Here is a 25,149-nt window from a genome sequence, read left to right as displayed (position 1 = left end):
GACTACTTTGTATGCAACTACACCCCTTCCTATCTTCTCACAACGGACTCAACAATATTTACATTTGCATATAAAAAATACAAAAAAGCCCAGATTTTCATGTGAAATCAAATCTTTAATGAAAAGTTCACACATCTGCACATATTTTGTAGTTGTTGTGAGAAACACTTATACTTGGCAAGAAATGAACTACTGTGTGCACCCCCTAGTGCTAACTGCCTTCCCAAACACAGGTCTTTCTATCCTTTAAAAACACCCATGTTCATTCATTCTGGAGGTAAAAAACTATGAAAATGTGATATTCAACAGGTGTCACTGCAACCGCTGAGCAAATAAGAGCACAAAACAAAGAGCTCTACTTCCCCCATAAGACAGTCAACAACAGCATGAACCGGGGAATCTCCACAATAAGGGGGTTGATTGGTCGATATTGTTCTCGACGAGCGGCTGCTTCCTCATGGTGACTGCTCTTTGGAGATCAGAGCACCAGCATCACCTGAGCTCATCAGCCTGGAGCTGGGGGTGTACATGAGGCACTTGGAGCTGTTCAGCTAATTAAGTACATTCCCAAGATAATGGCTCATTATTTGGGTACGGTATTGAAGCCAAATGCAGAGCTTTGTCTGTCGCTCTCTTTACCCAGCATGCACTGCACCAGTACGGAAACCATGGACTGAAAGGAAAACATCTCCACTGTATGACTTAAGATTTACAAGCTCCATCTTACAGTTTAAAATGTTTAATGTATGCTGAGAGGCAAAGAAAAGATGCATAGAAAGTGGACAGTCATTTAAATTGACTGCAGGAAATGTACCTGTAGAGAGGCGAACCGCTCAGTATGGTACTTAGAGCTATATCCGTGCAGAAGAGGCAGGAACATCAGCCAAGTAGCAGAAGATGCGCACCCTCCAACCACTCACACTCTAGTCATTCTCCTGCAGCTCACCTCTGAGTTATACAAACCACCGCGTCCCCAAAATCATTCAGTGGCGATGCTTCAGCATCCTGGGTCCTAAAGTATGGAATACCCTTCCTCAACTCTCAAAAAATGGATTAAAAAACAACTTTAAAAAAATCACTTAGTGATCTGCATAGTCCTCATGGCATTTAGTTAAGGATTCTGTGGCACTGCTTGCCTCACTTCCTTTGGTGGTTGTCAAGTACTCTAAGGAAGCCAATAGGTGCATGCTGCTCTAGAAAAACAATAAAATCATAATCAAAACAAAAAAAGTTCTTGGTGGTTAAAATTAGAACAAGAAAAGTACCAATAAACCTTTATGGTGGTCAAGAAAAGAAGAGAAAGGCACATTTCTCACAAGAAATTGTTTATATAATTTTGGTGACTACATCTCTAAAATTCATGAGTCTCCCTGGATATGCTTTAATCTTTGTCAGACAACACAGGGCATGCAACTCTGTTGTAGGAAGTCATCGAGGCCACTAGATGGCAAGCTGCTTAGTTTGAGAGACAATGCAAAATGAAAACATTAGTACACCTAAGAAACTCTAGAAAGAGCTTACTTTACAAGTTTTGAGGCCTGGAAAAATTCCTCTTCGTAGTCTTTTATGGAATCAATACTTTCAGAGCTGTTCCCTAGAAACATAAAAGACACTTTATGTGGTATCAGTGGACGTGGACAGGTCATTATCTCAAGCAATATTTGTTTTGCGGACACTGGAATTTACCTTTTCCTGTGACAACAGCAAAATAGCCCAACGCCTTCATTGGAAAGAGTTTGCCTTCGATTATCTGTTGAATCTATAATATTACGAACAAAATGTGAGCTGAAATTTATGTTGATTTAAAATGTTTAAGCTAGTCATCACATCGGAGCATCCCATGCTAAAAGGAGTTTGTGTCAGTACAACTCAAGATGCTCTTTCTGCTGAAAAAACTACACTGGCCTTTCAAAAGTCAGATAAAGGGGAAGAAATACATTGCAGTGTCAGTGATTAAAAAGATTATGTTTCTTTCCTCTAATGATAAATTGCTACAATGTTTAGGCCCTGGTCCTTAATAACAGACAACTATCCATGCAGTCCTGTGGCTGTTTTTTCATATTAGCTTGCTGTCCAGCCGCACAGCAGGCCTGCCTCAATAAAGGCGACTCAGCTCTACCAGCAGAAAAGGTTGCTGAGGCAATGCTGATATGTCAACAACCTTATGTGTAGTTTCTTAAAACAGATTTGAAAGAGCAAGGACTTCCCACCTGTCTACATCGGCTCTTCTGTAAAGTCTAAATCACGGCACATGCTGCAGCCTAATTACAGAAGGGACAAGGTCCCAACAGACTGAGTTACTAGGATTGCAATGCACCACAGTATGGCTGAGAAGACGATACAACCAAAAAAGTCAAAGAGTTTCAGCTGTCCTGACTGGTTGAACTGTTCCAGTATTTCTTTGCTGTGGATTGTTAGGGACAATCTGACAGGCTGTGCGACAAGGATCCCCTCTGCGCTGGGAGGGCCCAGGGAGAGCAGAACTGTGGCACCCATCACGATGTGCAAGAACATTGGGCTTCGAAGAGCCTGAGGATTTATAGCTTGACCATGATTAGTCTTTTCATTCACAGCGGTCTGTTGAGGACCAGCGACGGAGGACTGGGGCGCACGCCCACAGGATCTCTTAACAAGTGACACCTGTTGCCTCCTGTTGGAGATGAAAATAAGTTACTTGCCTGTAAACCGTGGTTCTCCAGCATTGGTATCTTTCATAGATTCACATGCTTGAATCATTCACCATCGTCGAAGTGGGACTACCACTTCGATGATGGGGAATGAGAATGATTCAAGCATGTGAATCTATGAAAGATACCCCAATACTGGAGAATAAAATTGACATTTTCTAGTGAATGCAAGCAACACATCCTATCTGGATAAAAATTGGATATTATGTCCTGGGATGTTTGAAAAGTACGTGACAATGATCACAATATTAAAGTTAGTGATCGGTTACGTAAAGTAAGCGTCAAATGGCTGCCCTGCAGGCTTCAGAGAGCAGCGATCCCAGGCGCAGCTCCTCCTTGTAGTAAAGGAGCTGGAAGTGGTCAGCAAGGTCGGGACTATGTACAATGTAAGAAGGTAAGTGTTGCACCTTTTGATACCAATATAAACTAACATAATAATATGAGCAAAACACTATTTGATCAACTGTGTGCAGAGTAACCACACAACTCGATAGGCCAAGGACATTACAGGCTTTCGTGCTCCGTTTGCTCACAGGTGCATGACCTAAACCAACCAAACCCAGACAACTTCTCTTAGAATGGACTGACTGGTAAACTGAAAGCCAGAGTTGGAAAACTGGTTTACTGTGGAACTCGCCCAGCTTTTATTTCCTGCTCTAAACGTATGAGATCTTCATTAGGATCATAGAGCCCACATCTGAGATGAGCCCGCTACAGGACATCACACTGCAGAACCTGGTTCCTATGGAGACCGGGAGAAACGCAACATCAGCATAAACATAAGATCCCTTGATGTACGGCAAGGCTATAGACTAAGTCATGACAAAACTGACCGTTGTGAAGTTCTAACATTCACTTTAACACCACAGCATATTACAACCCCCACTTGACCAGTTTCAGGCATACGGAGGAGACATGCGCACTCACCCTGTTTGGGCTCGCTACATTTTTCTCAGCGAGGTCCACTTTTGTTAATACAAAGATCGTCCGCTTTCCCTGAGGGTCCATTTGACTGACGAGGTCTGTGACGATGCTACGCTCAGCATCCACGGATCCATCTTTAAGAGAACGGTAAAAACATCAGCAAATCCCCAAGAGGAGCACGAGCTAATACAAAAGGGTTCACAGACACAAACTATGAATCGGGAGAACAAATGAGAAGGGCTTATTAAAATCTATGCTTCTGGTTACATGTTATAATAAATAGGTAGAGTTGTGAATTCTCAAACATGAATTATACAACTATAAAGAACTAGAGGCTGTCCCTGCCCTCAGCCAACTGGAAGACATCATGATCAAGTGAGTAACAACAGAGTATGTGTACCACGCTACCCATAATAACTTATGAAGAGATCATAGACAAATAAAACCTCAACCCAAGTTTTTGAGCATAAACATAAGGGGCCCCAAGGCAATGGAGGGAAAACAAGAGGCGGAGGGAGGGTGGAAGGAACATGGGATCGCCACGCCACAAACCTCAGGGCGAGAGATCAGTAAAAGCATGTAACCCATCCACCCAAATAGAAAAACGGGTTGAGAGCCAATGCACTAGAACAGAGCTACACACCGTGCCCCAGACGCAGGCCAGCCAGAGCATCCCTCAAGACGGCCAAGGCCACCAGTGAGGAGGCCTGTGGGCAGAACCCCACCTGAAAGGCCGTCGCAGAACAGGGAGGATGGGTGGGCGTTAAGGAATCTGCGGCTAGACTGTGTCTCAACCAGATACATCGTTACCGAAGGTAAGTAACTCGTTCATCGGATAGAGAGATCTAGCCGCAGATTCCTTAACTTATAATAGATACCAAAGTCATACCCCATTGTAGAGAGGCCTGTGACTGAAAACCCACCAAGTTCCAAGAGAAAGAATTAGTCAATAACATGGACCAAAACACGGTGGGGACAGCAAATGCCAGCACGGCCGACACCAGACTCATGAAGCTCCGCAGGGAAGCTATGAGAAGGGGAGGCAAAGGCACCATAATCATGCAGAAGACCGATGAGAAGACAGTCGTCCAGGCAGAATAAAAGAAGGAAAAGCACGGAACCAAGAAGGCCAGTGCATGATGGAAGTATGTGAAAAACCTCTGGAAAAAGAAGTGCTAGCTAACACCAGAACCACGCCTATGCAAAAACCACAGGACTGAGGTATCAGGAAGTCGAGCCGTCCACCGTACCCAAAGGCGCCAACGGTGAAGGAGAACCAGGGGAAAAACCCGGTAAGTGACACAGAGGTCTCATGCTCACAAGAGAGAGAGAGAGAGAGAAACAGAGAGAGGGGCAAGGACCCCGAACACCAGACACGTGGAGTTTAGTAAACGTGCATGCAGTAAACGTTACCCCTTGAAGCAAGGGGAAGAACCCAGAAAGCATGCCGCAGGGAAAGACTCCACAGCAAGTGCCAACAGCACCAGTGCTTTGGAGTGGGACACACCAATGGCAAGATAAATAAAAGCGACCGCATCCCGTCAACAAGGAAGGAACCCTGGCCTCCCGTGAGACAAACGGGGATACCGACCACACACCTCATGAGGAAGAGTGAAAAATACATAGACCTAAGGTCGACAGAAAAGAAGCCTCAACACAGGCAGTGGAAACAGAGAACCACAACCAGCGAAAGATCTGGAGGGGAACATAGACCACAGCGAGTCATAAACCGCAGCACCAGCCCAGCGGCTGAAGCTGCTAACCCTCAGCGGGGCAAGCAATAAAGGGACCGGAGTCCCTGCCAGGGGAGAGCAGATGGAAAGAGAAAACTAGGCAACGCACAGCAGTGACGCAACTAGCGGACAGTCCACTGCATATAGACAAAAAACTCCATTGGGCTCGAGCCATGAGAGAAGACACAAACACATCCCCACACCAGGAATGGACCCGAAGAGAACATAGCCAAGACAGAGGTGCAAGGAACACCGTGGATACACTGTGACCGCGAACACATCGGGCGTATATATAGAATACAGAGAAACTGTTCCGGGATGAAACAGAACAACACACCCTCGAGGGGCACGGGCTGACAGGCAGAAAGAGCACAGCTAAGCAAAAAGAACATGCCATGGACGGCCAGGCAGAAGAGGGCTACGGTCTAACCCGTAGAGGACAACCCCAAACCTGTGAGGCTTAGCAGCGGGCGTCCCACCAGTCGAAAGACCTGGGCGAACCAGGAAACCCGCGGCAGAGACAGAATAGAAGCAGGCTGCAGAAGACCCTACGGAAGCCTTTGAAACTTCCCGTGGCAGCAGCTATACAATAGCTAACAAGTACCCCACATGGGGTATGGCACATCTCTACAAGCAAGGGACACCTCTTACGACAAGCTCGTAGGCAGAGGACTCAAAAAGTAAACACAAAAACAGCTGGCCAGCTGTAGCAAAAGAAAGGTAAGCCGGTGAATAGCCGCACAGTCCGAGTAATGACGACTTGAACCCAAAGAACGGCACTTACCACACAAGGCAGTGACAAGACTGCACACAAGGACAAGAAACTAAAGCAGTGACAAGACTGCAACCAAACGCAAGTCCACACAAGGACTAGAAAACATAGAACTTATGGAAACTCAGACATGAAACGTTGAACCACCGAGTCTGCATGTTCGTCGAACAAGGAGGCCCCATCAAAGGGCAAATCTCTAAGATGCTTCTGGACATTGTCGGGAAAACATCCATCGCGAAGCCAGGCATGGCGATGCAGAGCAACAGACCGGGCCATAGCACGACCCACCGTGTCCATGGCGATCGGATGGAAAAATGTGCCATTTCCCGGCCATCACGAATCAACCGATACAGATCAGACTGAGGACCCTCCGTTAGAGAAGGGAGGAGGAGCTCGACCGAGTCCCAAAGAGCAGGGTGGCCCGTGCAAACACACAAGACATGTTCAGGGATCGAAGGCCTGCACATGGCGGCTACACGACTCCAACCAGCCAGACTCTAAAGTGGAGGAGGGGCAGAAGGCAACGAGTCGGAAGATGACTGAAGCACCGGCCCCTGAGCCCTAGGATGAAGGGACAAACAGATAGAATCACCTGGAGCTGGGCGATGTCGATGCGCAATGGCACGATCCACCGGGTCCCCCGAAGAGGGCCTCTCCCAAGGTCCCGGAAGAGTGTGGTATAACTACTCACCAAAAGGCAACAAGGGCTCTATGTCCACGCTGCCGTGATGGAAGAACTTCAGCAAGGAATCAGAGGGCAAAGAGAGGGAGAGGGGGTGCAGTTGTAAGATGTCTGTAGCCCTGCGAACTGCCCTCGCAAACTCAGCACTAGCCACCGTGGCCATTCGAGGCGGCGACAACAGGTCATCAGTTAAAAAAAAATAGGGACACTTGTGGGCTTATTTATAGAGGTCCAACATAAATGCCTGCTCAGATCATGTTAAACAAAGGTATGTAGTTCCTCTCGTAATGATGCTCTGGATCAAAAGTAAGCCAAGCTTATCTTGGTTAGTAGATTAGTAACTCAGTGGGATTTGGTGCAGGAAAGAGAGTGTGGGAATTCCTTCTTTTGGAACTAGGGTCCTCACACACCCAGCAAGCTAGGTGCCATGCTTCATCATATGGACCTGCTCCTCGTCTGACCAACAGGCATGAACATGTTGACCTGGAGAGTGGAGCATAGCCTAAAATAAATCTTAGAGTTAGATAGGCTGCCACTCGATATATTTTAAAGAGGTGGATAGCCAGCCAGAATAAAAGATTTATTTGGACTATCCCACTTCTTTTAAATCACCCTTACACAACATCTACACATTTCAGCCCACACACCCCCATTGCATCATACGGCAAGGAACAAAAGATTTCCACTAAAGAGCCCTTCTATGGGTGCCCGTTGGGTATTGCAGCGCCAACCCAACGAGGAGCAGGTCCATATGATGAAGCATGACACCTAGCTTGCAGGGTGAAGGAGGACCCTAGTTCCGAAAGAAGGAATTCCCACACACTTTCCTGCACTGAATCCCACCGAGTTAGTAATCTACTAACCAAGATAAGCTTGGCTTACTTTTGCTCCAGACAACAGGTCATCCACAGGGGATGGCATGAGGCTAATCCTGCCACCAAAACGCGGTGGCTGTACAGCCCTAGGGCATCCAAGGCCCTGCCAGTACAGGGGGGCCTGGTCCGGGGGACAACGAAACAAACCAGGGGTGGCGAGCCTCCTCAGTAGCGTCCTCCCCACCCTCCACCAACCGAGGAACGGTTGGGGAGGGCACCGGCGTCAGCTCGATGTTGAGGGCTCCCGAAGAAGCCTCGTCTGTCCGGCGGGGGACCGCCGTTGCCACGACCACCGGCGTCGAACAGTGTTCTATCGTTGGCCCTGCTACGGACTTGATAAACCTGTCTCTCGCCCATGGGGTGGTCCCCCCCAGTTGGAATGGGGCGGTGGTTAAGGCTCTTTTGAAAAAGCCTAACCTCGATCCCGCCGATCTCGCCAACTTTCGGCCTATCTCTTTGCTGCCGGGTATCAGTAAGGTGGCTGAGAAGCTGGTGAATAGCCGCCTCTCCAACTTCTTGGAAGCCAATTCCCTCCTGGGCGACTCCCAAACTGGTTTTCGTCCCGGTCAGGGGACCGACACCGCCCTGCTGGCGGTCGTGGAGAATGCGAGGAGCATGCTGGATTCGGGGGGATCAGTGGCAGTGATCCTCCTGGACCTCAGCGCTGCTTTTGACACCGTGGACCATCAGGTGCTTCTCCAACGGCTGTCAGAGGTCGGGGTCATGGGTTTGGCCCTCAAATGGTTCGCCTCCTTCCTGGAAGGCCGTACATTTGAGGTGTGGGAAGGCCAGGAAAAATCATCTTCTACCCCTCTCCAGTGTGGTGTGCCACAGGGCTCTTCATTGAGCCCTACCCTATTCAACGTTTACATGGCCCCCCTGGAGAATGTGGTACGGCCGCTGGGTATCAAAATCATCAGTTACGCTGATGATACCCAGCTGGTGGTAGGCCTCTCCCAGTCGGCGTACCATCCCGACCGGCTGCACACGTGTCTTGAAAAGATCTACACGTGGATGTGCAGCTCAGCCCTAAAGTTAAATGGCTCCAAAACGGAACTGATGCTGCTGGGGAACTCCTCTCCATCTTTGCCCCCCAGCAGCTGGCCAGACTGTTTGGGACCGATGCCCCCCCCCCCAAGCAGGAGATCAAGAGCTTGGGGGTATGGCTGGAGCAGGACCTATCATTTAAAACCCATGCCAAAAAGACTGCTGGCGTGTGCTTTGGCCTGCTCCGTTCAGCCCAGAAGATTCTGCCCTTGCTCCCAGTGGCCACTCGAAGGCTTCTCATCCAGGGACTTATCATCTCGCGGCTGGATTTCAGCAATGCGCTTTTCCTGGGCGCACCCGAATCTACCCTGAACAGACTGCAGCAAGTGCAGAACGCGGCTGCCAGGCTTTTGACGGGTCTCCCTAGGCGGCAATCTGCCCGCCCGGCGTTGAGGGCACTGCACTGGCTCCCTGTGAAGGACCGGGTGAAATTCAAGTCACTCTGCATCGCCCACAAAGTCCTGCACGGGGTGGGTCCACCTATTCTTGAGGAGATGGTCCAGCCCTATAAGGCCTCTCGTTCCCTCCGCTCTGACCACCAACATCTCCTTCAGGTTGGCAGGGTGAAAAAGGCAAGAACTGGGGGCAGAAGGTTTTCAATAAATGTGGCCTCCTTGTGGAACTCACTGCCCCTACAACTGCGCTCCGAAGCCAGTCTCTTCAGGTTTCGTAAACTTTTAAAAACTTTTTTGTTCTCTGTTTAATCCTTGCATTCTTGTAGCTGTGTTATGTTCTGATAAGCGCGGGGATGCCTATTGGTAACCAGGCGCTATACAAAACTCGGAATAATAATAATAATAATTGAGACAGCATCAACTCGACGTCAAGAGCCCCCGAAGGAGCCTCGTCCACCCGTCGCCAGACCGGCGTCGACGGGACCTCCATCGAGGTGGAAACCTGCGGTGAGGAACGGAGTCATCTGAGGGGCGAGAGCTGTGCTGCAGCCGCAACCGGTGTCGATGCAGGGAGCCGCAGAGGGAGGTGCAAAGACAACCTGGAAGGCTTGGTCGTGCAAGGAGGAAGCCCCCACGACGCAGCAACTCCGAAATCGGAGTCAGGGTGCTCGACCGGCACCGAGGGAGAACCCACCGGCGAAGCCCCAATCTGAACCCCAAACCCCTCTATGGGGCCTGAAGGCGCGCCAGGGAGATGGTGTGACCCAAAGATGGACAGCAAGGCCCAAGAATAGGCCTCCATCTGGGCCCTAGTCACCCCAGCGCCAGGAAGAAAACAAGTTACTTACCTGTAACTTTGGTTCCTCAGTATTGGTAACTTTCATAGATTCCCATGCTTTGTATCATTCCCAGTCGTCGGAATGGGAGCCTCGGTAAATAGAAAATACCTTAGTAGTAAGCACAAATTGAAAAAATAGGCCTAGGCCTCATCTCATTTTGTAGCTTATCCACCTCTTTTTGTAAAAGAGACCAAACTTTTGCAGTAGCCAATCAGAGCAGCCTCGCCCCATAGAACCTTCCTGAGAGAAGCTCAGAGCCTCAGATTTTCGTAGCCGTTGTGAACAGCTATCTCACAAGACAATAAGACTGAGCTTTCCCAGGGGAGGCGGGTGGGCGCATGGGAATCTATGAAAGTTACCAATACTGGGGAACCAAAGTTACAGGTAAGTAACTTGTTTTCTTGCCCCAGTATTGGAACTTTCATAGATTCCCATGCTTTGTATCAGAATAACCAGCAGTAAATAGAAAAAAAGCATATTTTGTAATTTGTGTGCCTGAAAATGTCATAATAATTCTGATAAGAAAACCAGATACACATTAGAATCATAAAGCACAATAATAACAAGTAATACAAAATATGCAAACAGGAAGGCGGGATAGTAAGGAAAGCTCACCGACTTATTGGAAAAGGTTCCTCAAAACCGCCTGGCCCACTGCCGCATCCTCTTTCACAGAAGAATCCAAGCAGTAGTGGCGAGTGAAGGTGTGGACACTGCTCCATGTCGCCGCTCTACATATGTCCTTGATTGGGACACCTGCGAATAGAGCCGTCGATGAAGCCATTGATCTTGTAGAGTGAGCACGAACTGCTCGCTGAAGTGGTTTTCCAGCTGCCTGGTGGCAAAAATGTATAGCACTGGAAATGCAGCGGGAAATACAGGGTTTAGAAACTGGACACCCCTTGCGAGGAGTACTGAATGAAACAAAAAGCTGTGAAGATTTTCTGAACTGTTTTGTTCGCTCCAAGTAGAATTTCAGGCATCTGTGAATGTTCAAAGAGTGCAAAGTTCTCTCCGCTGGTGTGGAAGGCTGTGGAAAGAAAGATTTTAAGACCACTGGCTCATTTAGATGAAATTCTGAGGGTACCTTCGGGATAAATTTAGGATTTGTCCTTAGGATGAGAACATTATTCTTGAACTGTAGAAAAGGTTCCTCAATTGTGAAAGCCTGGAGTTCACTAACTCTTCTAGCCGATGTCAGGGCCAAGAGAAGAGCCAGTTTCCACGAGAGAAACTTAAGGTCAGCCTTATGAATAGGCTCAAAAGGGGCTTTCATGAGATATGACAAGACTAAATTCAAATGCCAGGCTGGTGGTGGAGGCCGGACTGGAGGAAAGACCCTGAATAAACCCTTCAGGAATTGTTTGATAATCCTTGCTGACCACAGGGAAGGACCTGATGATGAACGTCTGAATCTAGAAATGACCGCTAGATGTACCTTTACAGAAGACGGAGCCAATCCAGATTTTGCCAGAGAAAGGATGTAAGGTAAGAGTTGGTGCTGTGCAGAAGTATATGGATGTAGACCTTCCTTCCGACACCAAACACAGAATCTTTTCCACTTAGACCGATAGGTCTTGTTGGTACTAGGCGCTCGGGCCTGGGCCAAAATGTCCCTACATTCTCCTGAGAGATTTAAACCTTGGAACTCTCGGAACTCAGGAGCCACGCTGTCAATCGCAGAGACTTCAAGTCCGGATGTAGAACCTGTCCGTGAGCCATTGTCAACAGTGTTGGAACAGGATGCAGGAGAACTGGCTGATCCTGGGAGAGGAGGAGAAGTTCTGAGTACCAAAACTGTCTGGGCCATGCTGGTGAGATCAGAATCATCCTGCACGGTTCTACCTTGAGCTTGCTGATCAATCTCGGGATCAGCGGAATGGGAGGAAAGGCGTAAACAAAGGCGCCGGACCAAGCAATCAAAAGCGCATTCCCCAAGGATTCCCGATGGTGAACCCTGCTTGCGAAGGACTGGCATTTGGCGTTCTGGGGAGTTGCAAACAGGTCGATGGATGGTGTCCCCCAGCGTGCAAAGAGTTCCTCCAGAATGGTCTGGTCCAGTTCCCACTCGTGTGAGATAGTCCTTTGGCGACTCAAAGCGTCCGCCCTGACATTGAGTGTCCCCGCTAGATGTTCCGCTGAAAGGGTGATATTGTTCTGGATTACCCAATTCCAAAGTGTCTGGGCTTCCCTCGAGAGGGTGGAGGATCTCGTTCCGCCTTGCTTGTTTATGTAGTGCATGGCTGTGGTGTTGTCTGTACGAACCAGCACTGCACGGTCGCGGATCCTCGGAAGGAAAGCTTGTAGAGCCAGACGGATAGCGAGAAGTTCCAGGAGGTTGATGTGGAACTTGACTTGGACTGGACTCCAATGGCCACTGACCTTCAGCTCCTGGAGGACCGCTCCCCATCCCTCTATGGAAGCATCTGTTGTCAAAACTATGGGAGATGGTGGAAGTTGGAACGATAAACCCCTGGAAAGATTGTCTTTCAGCAACCACCAGCCGCTTGCCTTTCTCATTTCTGGGGTAATGACAATCCTGTCGTCGAAGGAGCCTGTGACCTGACGCCATTGTTTGTCCAACTGTTCCTGCAGTGGACGCATTCTGAGCCTGCAGTGTGGAACCAATGGTATGCAGGATGAAATCGTTCCGAGAAGCGAATTGTATTTGCGAACTGTCAGCGACTTTCGAGTTTGAAGAAGGCGGGCTGAACAAATCAGCTTGCTTTGGCGTTCCTCCGAAGGAAAGGCTAGGCAACACTGTGTCCAGGATGGCCCCTAGAAACCTCGCTGTCTTGGAGGGCCGTAGAACTGATTTTTCTTTGTTGAGCCGAAGACCTAGTTGCTCGAACAGTTCTCTGCAGGACGTGACTGCCCTGGACGCTTCCTGGGAAGACGGAGCCTTCAGCAGCCAATCGTCCAGATATGGAAAGACTTGTATAGCCTGTCTCCTGAGAAAGGCTGCTACCGGAGCCAGAACCTTTGTAAAGATCCGCGGAGCGGACCGGAGACCAAACGGCAGTACTTTGAATTGAAAGTGGCTCTTGTCCACTGTAAATCGAAGATATTGCCTGTGAGCTGGATGAATAGGAACGTGGAAGTAAGCGTCTTCCAAATCTAGGGTCGCCATGTAGTCCCCTGGATTGAGAAGGGGGAGGATGTCCTGAAGAGTGACCATCCTGAAGGACAACTTGACGAGATAAGTGTTGAGCTGCCGTAGATCTAAAATTGGACGCCACTTGTCCTTTGTCTTCCGAACCAGGAAGAACCTGGAATAGAACCCTTTCCCCTTCTGGGAGAGGGGTACAGGCTCTACCGCCCCCTTGGTAAAGAGTTGGTGGGCTTCAAGATGAAGGAGTTGGAGATGTTTGGGAGGAAAGGCGTCTGGAGCTCTTGTTGGAGGAAGGTCTTGAAACTCCAACGTGTGTCCTTCTTTGATGATCTGTAGGACACACTGGTCTGATGTAATGACCATCCAGTTGTCGAGGCAATGGGCAATCCTGCCCCCCACTGGTGTTAATGAGGGAACAGGAACAGTGGAAAGAGCCACCTGGCCGCTATTGTTTCCTGGTGTTGTCTCTCCTTTGCTGCCCTGGTCGTCCTCTTGGCTGTTGGCGAGAGAAAGAACCTCTCTGAGTGTATTGAGGTTTATATGTCTGGCTAGATTGTGAGCCGGAAGAGTAGCGATTCTGATTGCCTCCTCTATAGGTGGAGAATCCTCTACCTCTTGCTCCTCTGAAGGGTACTTTGCGATATTGCAATGTTCCTATGGACTTGGCTGTATCAGTGTCCTTTTTTATGCCCTGTAGGGCGTCATCAAAGTGTTTGCCAAACAGCATTTCTCCGTCGTATAGCAGATCCAAAATTTTATTCTGCACCTCCTGTCTGAACCATGTGGCCCTTAACCATCCTTGGCGTCTCAGAACAGCCGAACCGGCTAGCGCTCGAAATGCTGTGGTTGCTATATCCATAGCACAGTCAATGACCTCCGAAGAGGCCCGCTCCCCCTCTAGCAATATCTTCTTCACTTCTTCTTTAGAGGAATCCTGTAATGCCTCCACAAACGGAGAAAGGTCACACCACATCTGGCGATCGTAACGTCCCAGAATTGCTAAAGCATTAGCTGCTCTAACGAGAAGACTGGCCATTGTGGAAAATCTTTTACCCACATTGTCAAGGCGCCTGCCCTCCTTATCTGGTGGTGTAGTTAGCGGCGTGGATGGATTTTTAGATTTGCTCTGGGCGGCCTGAGAAATGACTGAGTCCGGTTTTGGTTGACCCAGCAGACACGCCGGACTGCCATCTGGTGCTTTGTACTTTTTCTCCAGTCTTGGTAGCACCGGGAGGACTGTGGCCGGGTTATGCATAGCCTTCAGGCCCTCAGACCAAACATGTTCAATGATTGGTATGGAACGTACTGATTTCCTGAATGGTTCCTTGAAATCATATAAGAAACATTCGGACTGAACCGTAGTCACTGGGAGACCAAACCTCTTGGAAGCCCGTTCCATCAGGTTGTGAAAACCTCCAACGTCCGCTGGAGGTGAGGTAGCGTTATCTGGATCAGCGACGTCTGGATCACGAGGGTCAATTGGATTCCAATCCACTTGCTGGTCTTGGTCAGGATCCACCTGTTGGTCCGCATCAGACGAGGCTGTATCATCATCCGTATCATGCACCTGCACTACTTCGTGTGGGTGCTCTTCAGGCTCAGTGGTACGCTCTTTTGGAGGCAAAGAGTGTACTGCCACAGGCTGTAACGATTGAGGCGGAGGACGCACTCGTTGAGCTTCTTGGGGAGTAGGGAAACGCTTCCGGTAGTCCTGCAACATAAGTTGTAGATCTGTGTTCAGACTGGATGGCATTGCCACCATCCCTTCTTGCGACTGACGTGAAGGCTTCTGCAAGGGCATGTGCCTGGTAGTTGTGTCCTCTTCCCCATGGTAATGTTCAGGAACATAGTGTTGGTGTTCCATCTCTCCTTCCTCAGAACTAACATCCTGAACCTTAACTTGTAGGTCAGAAGGGCTATACGCTTGTCCAAACTCGCTTAAAGTCTCTTCATCAGAGTCGTCATCCAACAGAAGACTAGGTGGAACTTTTTGAACCTGTCGCGGAGACGTCATCGCTGGCGTTATCTGCTTCCTTCTGCGCGAAAAAACAGGTTTTTCCGATGAGTCCGTCGTCGACGACATCGTCGATGAGGTAGTCGTCGTCGACGGTAACTCTTTAAAGGACTGTGTCGTCGACGGAAGGGCCGACGAAGATACTGCCCTCGTCGTTGAGGATTGCGTCGGCGACGAGCAGAAACTCATCGTCGACGATGGAAGGAGCGTCGACGGGATCGTCGACGAACTCGTCGTCAGCATCATGGATACAGGAGTCGTCGACACCGTCGTCGTCGACGTCGTCGTCATCGCCGTCGAAGCCATCTTTGTTGTCATCGTCGACATGGAGAAGGTGATCTTCGTCGACGACGAACAGGTATCAGGTGTCTTGAATACCGTCAACGGTGCAGGCGCCGTCGTCGCCGAAGAGCCCGTCGACGAGGCTACTTTCACAGAGACATCCTTTTTTACAGAAGTCGTCGACGTACCTGTGGTTTTCACCGTCGACGACCGCTATTTTTTGTCCGAAATGACCTCCTGTGTTGAAGTTGAAGGCTTCTTGACCCCCTTATCCTTCTCAGAGGGAGGTGAAGTGATAGTAGTAACCTTTTTCACCTTTTTTGAGGGTTGTGACTCCTCAGGCTTACCCTGCCTCTCCTTTTCACCGTGGTGAGGAGATTTTTGGGAAGCAGGCCTGTCAGACCTATCAGAGGTCCCTGGTAAGGCCTTGTGAAGGGACTCGCCTGAAGTAGGAGGGGGAGACCTACCCCTCTTCTGAGACTTAGATGACACCATTGACGAGGAGCCCTCACTGTCTGAAGACACAATGTCTTTACGGTCCTTCATCTTCTGAAGCCATGTGAGGAGACGTCCTTCCCTGTCCCTCAAGGTTTTCGTGGAGAAGGTTCTGCAAATCTTGCAGTCCGTGGCTTTATGGTCGGGATACAGGCAGCATATACAGTCCATATGTTTGTCTTCGACAAACAACCTCTTCTTGGAGCAAGTAGCACAGGCTCTAAAAAGGGCTTTTTTCTCCTTGTCAGACATGACTGAAAGAAATCCAAGTTGTTGAAAAAAGTAGTTTAGAATTGAAGAAACTGAGCAGAGCTCAATGGAGACTCCCTTGCACAACGTGCGGTAGAAAATCTGAGGCTCTGAGCTTCTCTCAGGAAGGTTCTATGGGGTGAGGCTGCTCTGATTGGCTACTGCAAAAGTTTGGTCTCTTTTACAAAAAGGTGGATAAGCTACAAAATGAGATGAGGCCTAGGCCTATTTTTTCACTTTGTGCTTACTACTAACGTATTTTCTATTTACCGAGGCTCCCATTCCGACGACGGGGAATGATACAAAGCATGGGAATCTATGAAAGTTCCAATACTGGGGCAAACGGCGGGTAGGTGGGGGTCGACTCCTCCGGATCCGTGTCCTGTAGAGATCAGGAGCAACGGGCCCCGCCGTCGCGTGGGGTTGGCGACCTCCGCAACTTTTTTCCTATGCTTACCAACAGCAGGAGAACGACGTCCGTGGGAACGACTCCGCGACCTGTCCCGGAACGCTCCCCCAGCACGAGAAGGAGACCGGTGACGTGGGGGCTCTGAACGGGACTTCCGGTCGGTCAGCAACTTCATGCGATGTTCCCGCAAGGACTTCGGCTTCAGCCGGCGGCAGGCGGCGCACTCCTCTGAGTTGTGGTGCTCGCCCAAGCACCACATACAGATTGCGTGTGGATCAATCGCCGACATCTGCCGCGAACAAGAGTCGCACGTTTTGAAGCCCGAAGGCATGACACACTGTTCCCAGACGCCAAAAGGCGTTGAGAAGGCCTGAAAATCAAAAACAGGCCAGAGGTAACCGCTTCTCCAGATCCGCGTTGGGACGCGGAAAAGAAGAAAAATGACGTCCGCGCGCATGGGGGGGCCTATATGACTCTGTTGATGTCACTTCCGTGGACATCAGGACGGAGCGAGATGGTGCCGCCCTGGCCTGCAGAGGTACTGCTGGGGGAAAATGTTATTCCAGATCCAGTCTGACGCCTGGGGAATATTCTAAGTTAAGAAATCTGCAGCTAGACTGTCTCTATCAGATGCTGAATTTACTAGGTGTGAATATTAACCTTTGATATCGTTCTTATCCTTTTCATCTACTACATACTGCCGAAGTTATGACTCTGCATTTTTTAAAGCCACTAACTGGTAGATCAGTGCATGAGTTTCCTTTATATAATGTACGTTTAAGGTACTTAGTTTCTCACCACAGGAGTACAACCTGCATCTTCTTTGCATGAGGGAGTGTTTAGAAGATTACAGGCCACATGTACCTCTGAGCAAACGCTGCATCTTGCTTACTGACATAGAACAAACATGTACCAGGCATTGATAAGAAACTGAATTAAAACATTCTCACCAAAGGCTTATTCTTCAAAGTAGATCAGGACAAAGCTGGGGTTACCTTGGATACAGAGAATGATGGCATTGGGATTCAGCATGTACGCCTTGCTGATGCTGAAGATGGTCTCCTTGGTGTCAGCAGCCATGCCAGCAGTTACAGTCTTCAGAAAAAGATACAGCAGAGAGACATGTCAGGAGCCAGTCTATTTCCACAGCACGCTGAAGCATTTAGCAGCAGCACAGAGAGAGACATGTCAGGAGCCCGTCTACTCCCACAGCACGCGGAGGAATTCAGTAGCAGCAGAGAGAGACATGTCAGGAGCCCGTCTATTCCCACAGCACACTGAGGCACTCGGCAGCAGCAAAGAGAGAGACATGTCAGGAGCCCGTCTATTCCCACAGCATGCCGAGGCACTCAGCAGCAGCAAAGAGAGACATGTCAGGAGCCCGTCTATTCCCACAGCACGCCGAAGCATTTAGCAGCAGCAGAGAGAGACATGTCAGGAGCCCCTCTATTCGCACAGCACGCTGAAGTATTTAGCAGCAGCAGAGAGAGACATGTCAGGAGCCCGTCTATTCCCACAGCACGCTGAAGCATTTAGCAGCAGCAGAGAGAGACATGTCAGGAGCCCGTCCATTCCCACAGCACGCTGAAGCATTTAGCAGCAGCAACAGAGTACTTACACTGATGATGCCTGGCAGGTCTACTAACACCATCCTCTGAAGGCCTGGCCCTTTCACGCTCAGGGAAATTGTCTGAAAACACAAGAATGTACAGAATTGAGGATCGAGCTAAGTTCACATTCATCGAAGCCAACTATAAATGCAGAGCGTGATTTGGGTACTCTTTATTCCAATGTACTTATTATTCATTAGGAGATCATCTAATCAAGGATTCTGGAGTGTAACATCTTCAAGAACTCAGAATGACTTCAGAGGACCGAAGATATATTAAGAAAACACATCACAAAAACACTGGTGTAGATGGGATGGGTTTAAATAACTACTCCATAGATCTGGCTTTACTTATAGGGTGTATTTATTCTTACCACACCAAAGATTTCAACCCAGGGTCTAAGACCCCATTTTTCTCTTTGTTATAGCAATTCACAAACGCCCTTTTAGGGTATTTGATTATTAGCTGTGTGCATTAAGCATGGTATGAGGTTATTTTACCCAGATTTGCAGTGACAAAGCTCACTAGGGTTACACGTAACATTACCTACCTCATACAAAGATTCTCCTTTTGGTATCACTGCTCAGCCAATTGAAAGAGCAGTAAAGGATTGTGACAAATGAGCTTCTACAGTGCAACACGAAGTACGTCCAAAACAAGCTTGTGTAACTTTTCTTACAGGCTGGTCCCGCCCCCAAGACTTTCTTGTCCAGCATCTACCTTGCGATAATGGTGTCTCTCAACTGAAAACAGGGCGACAAACAGTTGACGACAAATCCTATCCAAAGCGGTTCACACAATAGCATCAGATTACTTTGGAAATATACTGACCTATTACACACTCACCTGGAACTTACAATACACAACCAGAACAAGCAGGTCAGAACTGAAACCTCCTTATGCAGCCCAGTCCAGAACCATGTACTCCTAGACTCAAAGAACTCTCCATATTCTCGGATCCAATTATGCTTATGTAGAGTTCGAAACTCCCTAAAATTGTCACCTCATGTGATCGGAAGGAAAGAACTAACGATGCTCATACTACTGAGCGTAAACAGGCGCTTTGTGTGACTGTAGCAGGTTTCTGTTGGTTTTTCACGGTCTATTCATCAGAAGCAGCATCCTTGTACAAGACCTCAATCACCACTACTGATTCTTTCATCCTATCTGCATTGCGGCACGATTTCTATGTTGGAGATTTGTATCATAAAGATATGTATGGAGGAATGCACAGATATTTACAGAGCACAGACTGAGCTAGGAGAAATCGAACACTATACCTGATAAGGTGGTGATTGGAGACATAGTACACCGTATTGTACAGTGTGATGAGTCTCCAAGGGGAAAATTGGGAACAGGGCTGAAAGGAAGGGGATGTAACAGATTAGAACAAGAAGGGTTTTTTAAGACCAAGACGTGGGTTGCCTTCTTAGTACATCAACTGTGGTCCTTGCTATGCATCTGCACATTGGAGGTGGAAGTGTTTAAACAAACAGAGGTCTCTGTATGTTCAATGTTTGTCACTCAAAGTCGAAATCCAGGCTCTGGGCCACGTTTCTCATCCAAAATCTGGAAAATAAGACTCTGAGCTATGCGGTAAGCAATGACTTCTACTCGTTGGCCACACAGTATCCCCAAAACAATCTCTGAAGGCGCAGTCTGCCTACTCAGCAGAGGTACAGTACGAGAGCACAATTCTAAGACCGCTGCAATAATCGGCAATATTGGGGCATCCGAAGCATTACAGATAAAAGGAGCAGTCTGCCAAGGCTCAGCCACACAAATAATTGCTACTTACCTCAGCACTGACAGTCTGACCTTCTTTCACACTCTTCCTCATTCTGATTTCTATTTCATGCCTCAGAGCAGCCAGCTGTTTAAAAAAAACAAGAAAAACAATTAGGCATCAGAGTACGCAGCAAGAACAGGCTTATAATCTGAATGCTGCTTGGAAGATTTTAGCCAACATGACCAAAGCCTATATAGAACGTCATACAAACCCTTTAACTCCTTCCACGCTCATGACGAGCCCAGCTCGTCATGCAGTAGCCTGCTGCTACACTCATGACGAGCTGAGCTCGGCATGAACTAATGGAAATGAGAGTAAGCCAGCGCAGCAGGGGAATTCCCATAGCATTGAAGGTGTTAAAAGAGTAAACAGTGTCTGCTTTTTACTAGAATCCGAGTACGAAATGCTGCGGCTCATTATATACTTTTTTCTGTGTGAAATTGCAAACTATTTTTGGCAGTGTAGTTCTACTTTCCTATTTTATGTGTAATCCTGAACGTCCCAGCAAAAGCGGAGCAGGATAAAACATCAGGTCAATCTGACAGCATCTCCCAGGACACTGAGCGACTTGCGTCTAAGTCCCAACCATTGTCACAAAAGTCTATACTTACTTATGCCTACTTCCCCTCCTGGGCTATAGGTCATCAACCAGGACTCCCCAGCCATCTCTATCCTGAGCTTTTCTTTCAATTTGACTCCAGATGCAACCCATCTCCTTGCAGTCAGCCTTGATGCCGCTGCAGTTGTTTCTTGGCCTTCCTCTTTCCCTTTTCCCTTGAGAGGTCAGGACTTGCCTGGTGGTGTTTGAGGCGAGCTTGCGGAGGGTGTGACCTATCCAGCCCCAGCATCTTTCCAGGATATCTTCATGAGCAGGGAGAGTTGGACAGTCTGCTGCCATAAGTCGCTTTCTGATGGGGTTTGACCAGTGGTTTTGGAGGATTTTCCTTAGACAGGTCTGGGCTCTATTAGTGGTGGTCACTGTTGTCCAAGGTTTTGCTCTACATAGAACAAACACTTAAAACAATGATCCCTTTGGGCTATGTTTTAGTACATACGTCACACACATACTACTTCAAATCATCACTCATATCAACAGCACCAATTGGAACTCAAGAGCGCACCATAGAAAAATCATAAATCTTTATTGTTCAAAATTTTATTGAAAAAGAGTTTTTTTTTAAATAGAACAATACATTGGTGGTTTGCAGCGTTTGCTCCTTGGAGCTCCAGATCCTCTTCAGCTCAGTGAAGGCAGCCCTTGCTTTGCAGAGTCTTTCCTTGACATGGGCAGGTGTCAGTGATGCCCTGCTTGTCTACGACACTGCTGAGGCAGGTGAAAGCTCAACCTCTTCCAGTGCATCACTCACAAGAGTAACTGCAGTTGTGCTGGCCGTGTTGACCTTCAGGATCTTGGTTTTCCCCGGTGGATGTTGAGGCCAAGTGGTGCTGACCCGGCAGCCACATTGTTGGTCTTCTCTTGCATCTGCAGATCGGTATGGGAGAGAAGGACTAGGTCGTCTGCAAAGTCCAGGTCGTCGGGCTGTGTCCACGGTGACCACTGGATCCCATTCCTTCTCCTTGCTGTGGATGCCTTCATGATCCAGTCTACAGCACGCAGGAAGAGAAAAGGCAAGAGAAAACAATCCTCGTGGGCGCTAGTCCTCACTTAGAAGGTTTCGGTGTGTTGTCCTCCATGGACTGTCTTGCAGGTCATTCCCTCCTAAGAGCTCCTGATGACTCTTTATAAATTTATCTGACACGCCTAGTGGCGGAAGAGTTTCCAAAGAGTCTCAAAGTCCAGGCTGTTGAATGCCTTCTCCAAGCGAAGAAGTGGACATGGAGGGGGAGTTCCATTCCATCGACTGCTCAATGATAATGCGCAGTGTTCAATCTGGTCTGTGCAGAATCTATCTTTGCGGAAGCCAGCTTGATGACCTGACTGAGGGCCTACTAGTTCCTTATTCTGTTCGGGATGACTCTGTGAAACACTATGCCTGGGGTTGATAGAAGATGTATCCCTTTATAGTTTGCGCAGCTCCTCAGGTCACTTTTCTTGGGGATTTTTTATCAGATCTCCCTCCTTCCAGTGTGATGGAACCTTTTCATCTGCCCAGATCCTTGAAAAAATGGAGTAGAGCAGGGCTACTGATGTTACAATGTCTGCCTTTAGCGCCCCTGGAGGAATGTTGTCGGTCCTGTTCCCCTTACGCAGATTTTTGATGGCTACCGTTTTTCTTCCTTGGTTGGTCTGCTGCAGTCGATCGGCATACTTCCTGTCAGCTGGCTGTATGTCTGGTGGAGACTGCAGCATGAGATGGTTCAGCAGTTCTTCAAAGTGCTCCACCCATCTTGGTTGTTGACCTTCATGATCCATGATGGTCTTTCCAGGTTTGTTTTAAACAGGACTTTCTGACCTCCTGTATCTGCAGAAGAGTTTCCTGGTTATGTCGTAGAGCTCTTTGAAGTTTCCATGGCTTGCTGCTTCCTGAGCTTCTGTGACAAGACCACTGATAAAACTTTGCTTATCTGTCTCAAGTTTTTCTTTTCTTTCTTGTGGGTTTTGGTGTATTCACCTTGAGCATTCGCTTTTTCTGCTCATGTATGGCTGGTGTTGACAGCAGTTTTCTTTTCCTTTCTGTCTTGAATTTTGCCGAGTGGCTCTGAGGAGATCCATTTTTTATGCTAGTGTTTCTTAGAAACCAGTATCTCCTGGCAGGTTAACGCCACTGTTACTTTGATATTTCCACGCTGACTTTATGCAGGGTCTCTGTTGCCCTCGAGTTCTTGCAGGACTTGAAGCTTGCTACTGAGGGTGACTGAGTATTCCCTCCGTTTCTGTGCATCTTTGAGGAGGCTGGTGTTATATTGCTGGTGTTTGTTTGTCGATTCCATCCATGCTTTCTTCCGCTTTTTCTTCAGCTTTCGACTCCCCACGACAAGGTGATGGTCTGGCACTACATTCGCTCCTCATCACTCTCACATTTTGTGGAAAATACACTACAGCCTATCACCAGACTGTTCAGGGCACAGAGATCTGCGAGCCATTCTCGTTCATGTCGCCAAGTCCATGGTTGCAGATGACTTCTTCGTACCAAGTGTTGTAGCTTCCAATCTTGGCACTGAGGTCCCCGTCAGTATGATGATGTCTCTCTCAAGGAATTTCTCCAGGATGGAGTCTGTTGTAAAATCTTTTTTTTACCTCTCCTTTGCTGTCATCAGTAGGTGCATAGCACTGGATAATATTCATGTTGATCCTCTTTTCCTTGTGTGGAAGGTCGCTGTGATGACTCTCGGACCATGGGCTTCCCATCCAATCAGATCTCTGATGGCTGCTGGAGTTTGCATCTGTGTTACTTCTTGAGTATGTGGGGCGTTCTCTTCCTCATGTATAGAATACAGCAGAATTCCTCTTGGAGCCAGTCTTTTCTGTCTGGACTTTGCTCATCTGGCCTCCCTGATGCCATGCAGGGCAAGGCTGTATTTTGTTCACCTCCACTGCCACCTGGGCTGTCTTGCCTGTCTCGTTCATGGTCCTCATGTTCCATGTCTGGATGGTGATGGATTTGGTCGAAAGTTGGTGGATCAGCTTTGTGACTTCCAAGGATCCCTGGCTTTCACCACAAGGTGTCATAGCTCTCCGTGAAGGAGATTCCTCTTTACCCAAGGCCGCAATGTCTTTTTGGTTGACATTTCGGTTGCTAGGAATTTTCTTTACATGGTGGGGTAGCAAACCCCACGCATAACCAACAAAGGACTGTAACACACTTCATTACCCAAAGCACTGACTCTGTTGCTGCAGTCTTGTTTCTTTGCTGGTGGGTGTGAACCTATCAATGGCACTTTACCTTGGTAACGGTCCTGCCAATGCATACAATCTTCCTTTCACCAACAAATTAAACGTCTGTTGAAAGCAGCTCTAAACATAATTGGTAACTCAGTAATCTTTGAAAAATCACCAGAGGGTGATGGAGCAGTTACAATGGCTCCACTAAAACAAGGAAATATGAGATGATGCAGGTTATCCTCTACTTTATTTTCCAACTTGGCTCCTGCTGCCATTACTTGCCCTATCTCTTACCACACAGGAAGGAGGAGGAGGATCACACCCATTAGAAAGACCAATGTCAAAATAAATTGTCATAACAGTAATGTCTGGAGAAAGTATGCACGGATAGAAAAGTGTCATTGACGGGGGGTCGCACTTTTAGCAAATATTAGAGTGCAATTAAGGTAGAATGGACTATTTCCTGTTTGAAAAACATGTACTCGTTTCTTGGACTGGTGAATCCCACAAATAGCTAGAACCCTCTTTAATATCACAACAGACACGCAAAAACTCTAACCTTTTCCACAGTCAAGTCTGTGAAATCTTTTCTCTATTTTAGAAACTTGAGGCAATGGACAGAACCCCAGCAGATGAATGTAGTTAGAAATATGAAATTAATGGATTGTTTTGTATTGTGCGGGCTCGCCTTCTAGCTGTAACTTGGCAGTGCTGGGTGGAGGTATGGGTTTGATGTGCTCATGAGGCATCAATCTTCAGAGGTGGAGAATGCTGGTCAATTGCATGCCCAATGTGTAGTTTCACAACTGTGAACAGTCGCCAACGCATGTCTATACTTGTTGGGTTTGATCCTTTCATACAAGGGTGGGGGCATGACTCCCAAGGCGTTTTACATTGTTACAAACACGTCTTTGCAAAGGCTTGTCTGCCAGGCTTTTAGGAATGATGGGACAGAGATTTAACTTTTAATCTGGGCGTCTGTATGACTGAGATCAAGGCTAGCACATATGTTCGATCTATGACATTTTAAGTAATTTCGCCGCAATCTTCTTTAGACATATCTGGTTGAGGCTCACACGCTTTGAAAATTGTGCTGCATCTAGAATTTTAGTCTTTCAGAAACTCTTACTCAGTGTGACTCTTTCAGGAAGGTGATATAGGTTGATGTCTTTACATTCTGGTACGTTCGGCAACTTGACTTTGGATTCTCAGGAACTTCTGGATTTCTTCCTTAGGAAACCAAATGAGAAAATGTTTCAATAATCCACTCAGGATTTTATGGCTGGTACAGGCGAGCAGCTATCTACCCCTTCCCCTGCCCATGAGAACAGCAGGGCAATCATGATGGGAACTTTAAAAACATTTTATTGTTGGTCCCATTCAGGCAGACACTGGAAAACAGGAGTGGAAGCATGATTGCACATTTGGCAGAGCCAAATCTGATCTGAAGA

At 47.9% G+C, this 25,149-nt stretch overlaps 1 protein-coding gene across 6 annotated transcripts in view; it reads right to left on the bottom strand.

Moving 5' to 3' along the window:
* The window catches only part of OPA1 (OPA1 mitochondrial dynamin like GTPase), a 298,318-nt gene that overhangs the window by 141,625 nt on the left and 131,544 nt on the right, over positions 1–25,149 (bottom strand). For all 6 annotated transcript variants that reach the window (XM_086949083.1, XM_086949085.1, XM_086949084.1 and 3 more), the window contains 6 exons: positions 19,924–19,998; positions 18,134–18,205; positions 17,511–17,610; positions 3,615–3,745; positions 1,687–1,759; positions 1,522–1,594 (listed from right to left, as the gene is read on the bottom strand). In XM_086949083.1, coding sequence (XP_086805209.1) covers positions 1,522–1,594; positions 1,687–1,759; positions 3,615–3,745; positions 17,511–17,610; positions 18,134–18,205; positions 19,924–19,998 — 524 coding nt within the window. The remainder of the gene's footprint in view (positions 1–1,521; positions 1,595–1,686; positions 1,760–3,614; positions 3,746–17,510; positions 17,611–18,133; positions 18,206–19,923; positions 19,999–25,149) is intronic.

The sequence above is a fragment of the Lissotriton vulgaris genome, unplaced genomic scaffold (genome assembly GCF_964263255.1).
Source record: "Lissotriton vulgaris unplaced genomic scaffold, aLisVul1.2 SCAFFOLD_1311, whole genome shotgun sequence".
Lineage (NCBI taxonomy): Eukaryota > Metazoa > Chordata > Amphibia > Caudata > Salamandridae > Lissotriton > Lissotriton vulgaris.
This window is presented reverse-complemented; position numbering and strand designations above follow the sequence as displayed.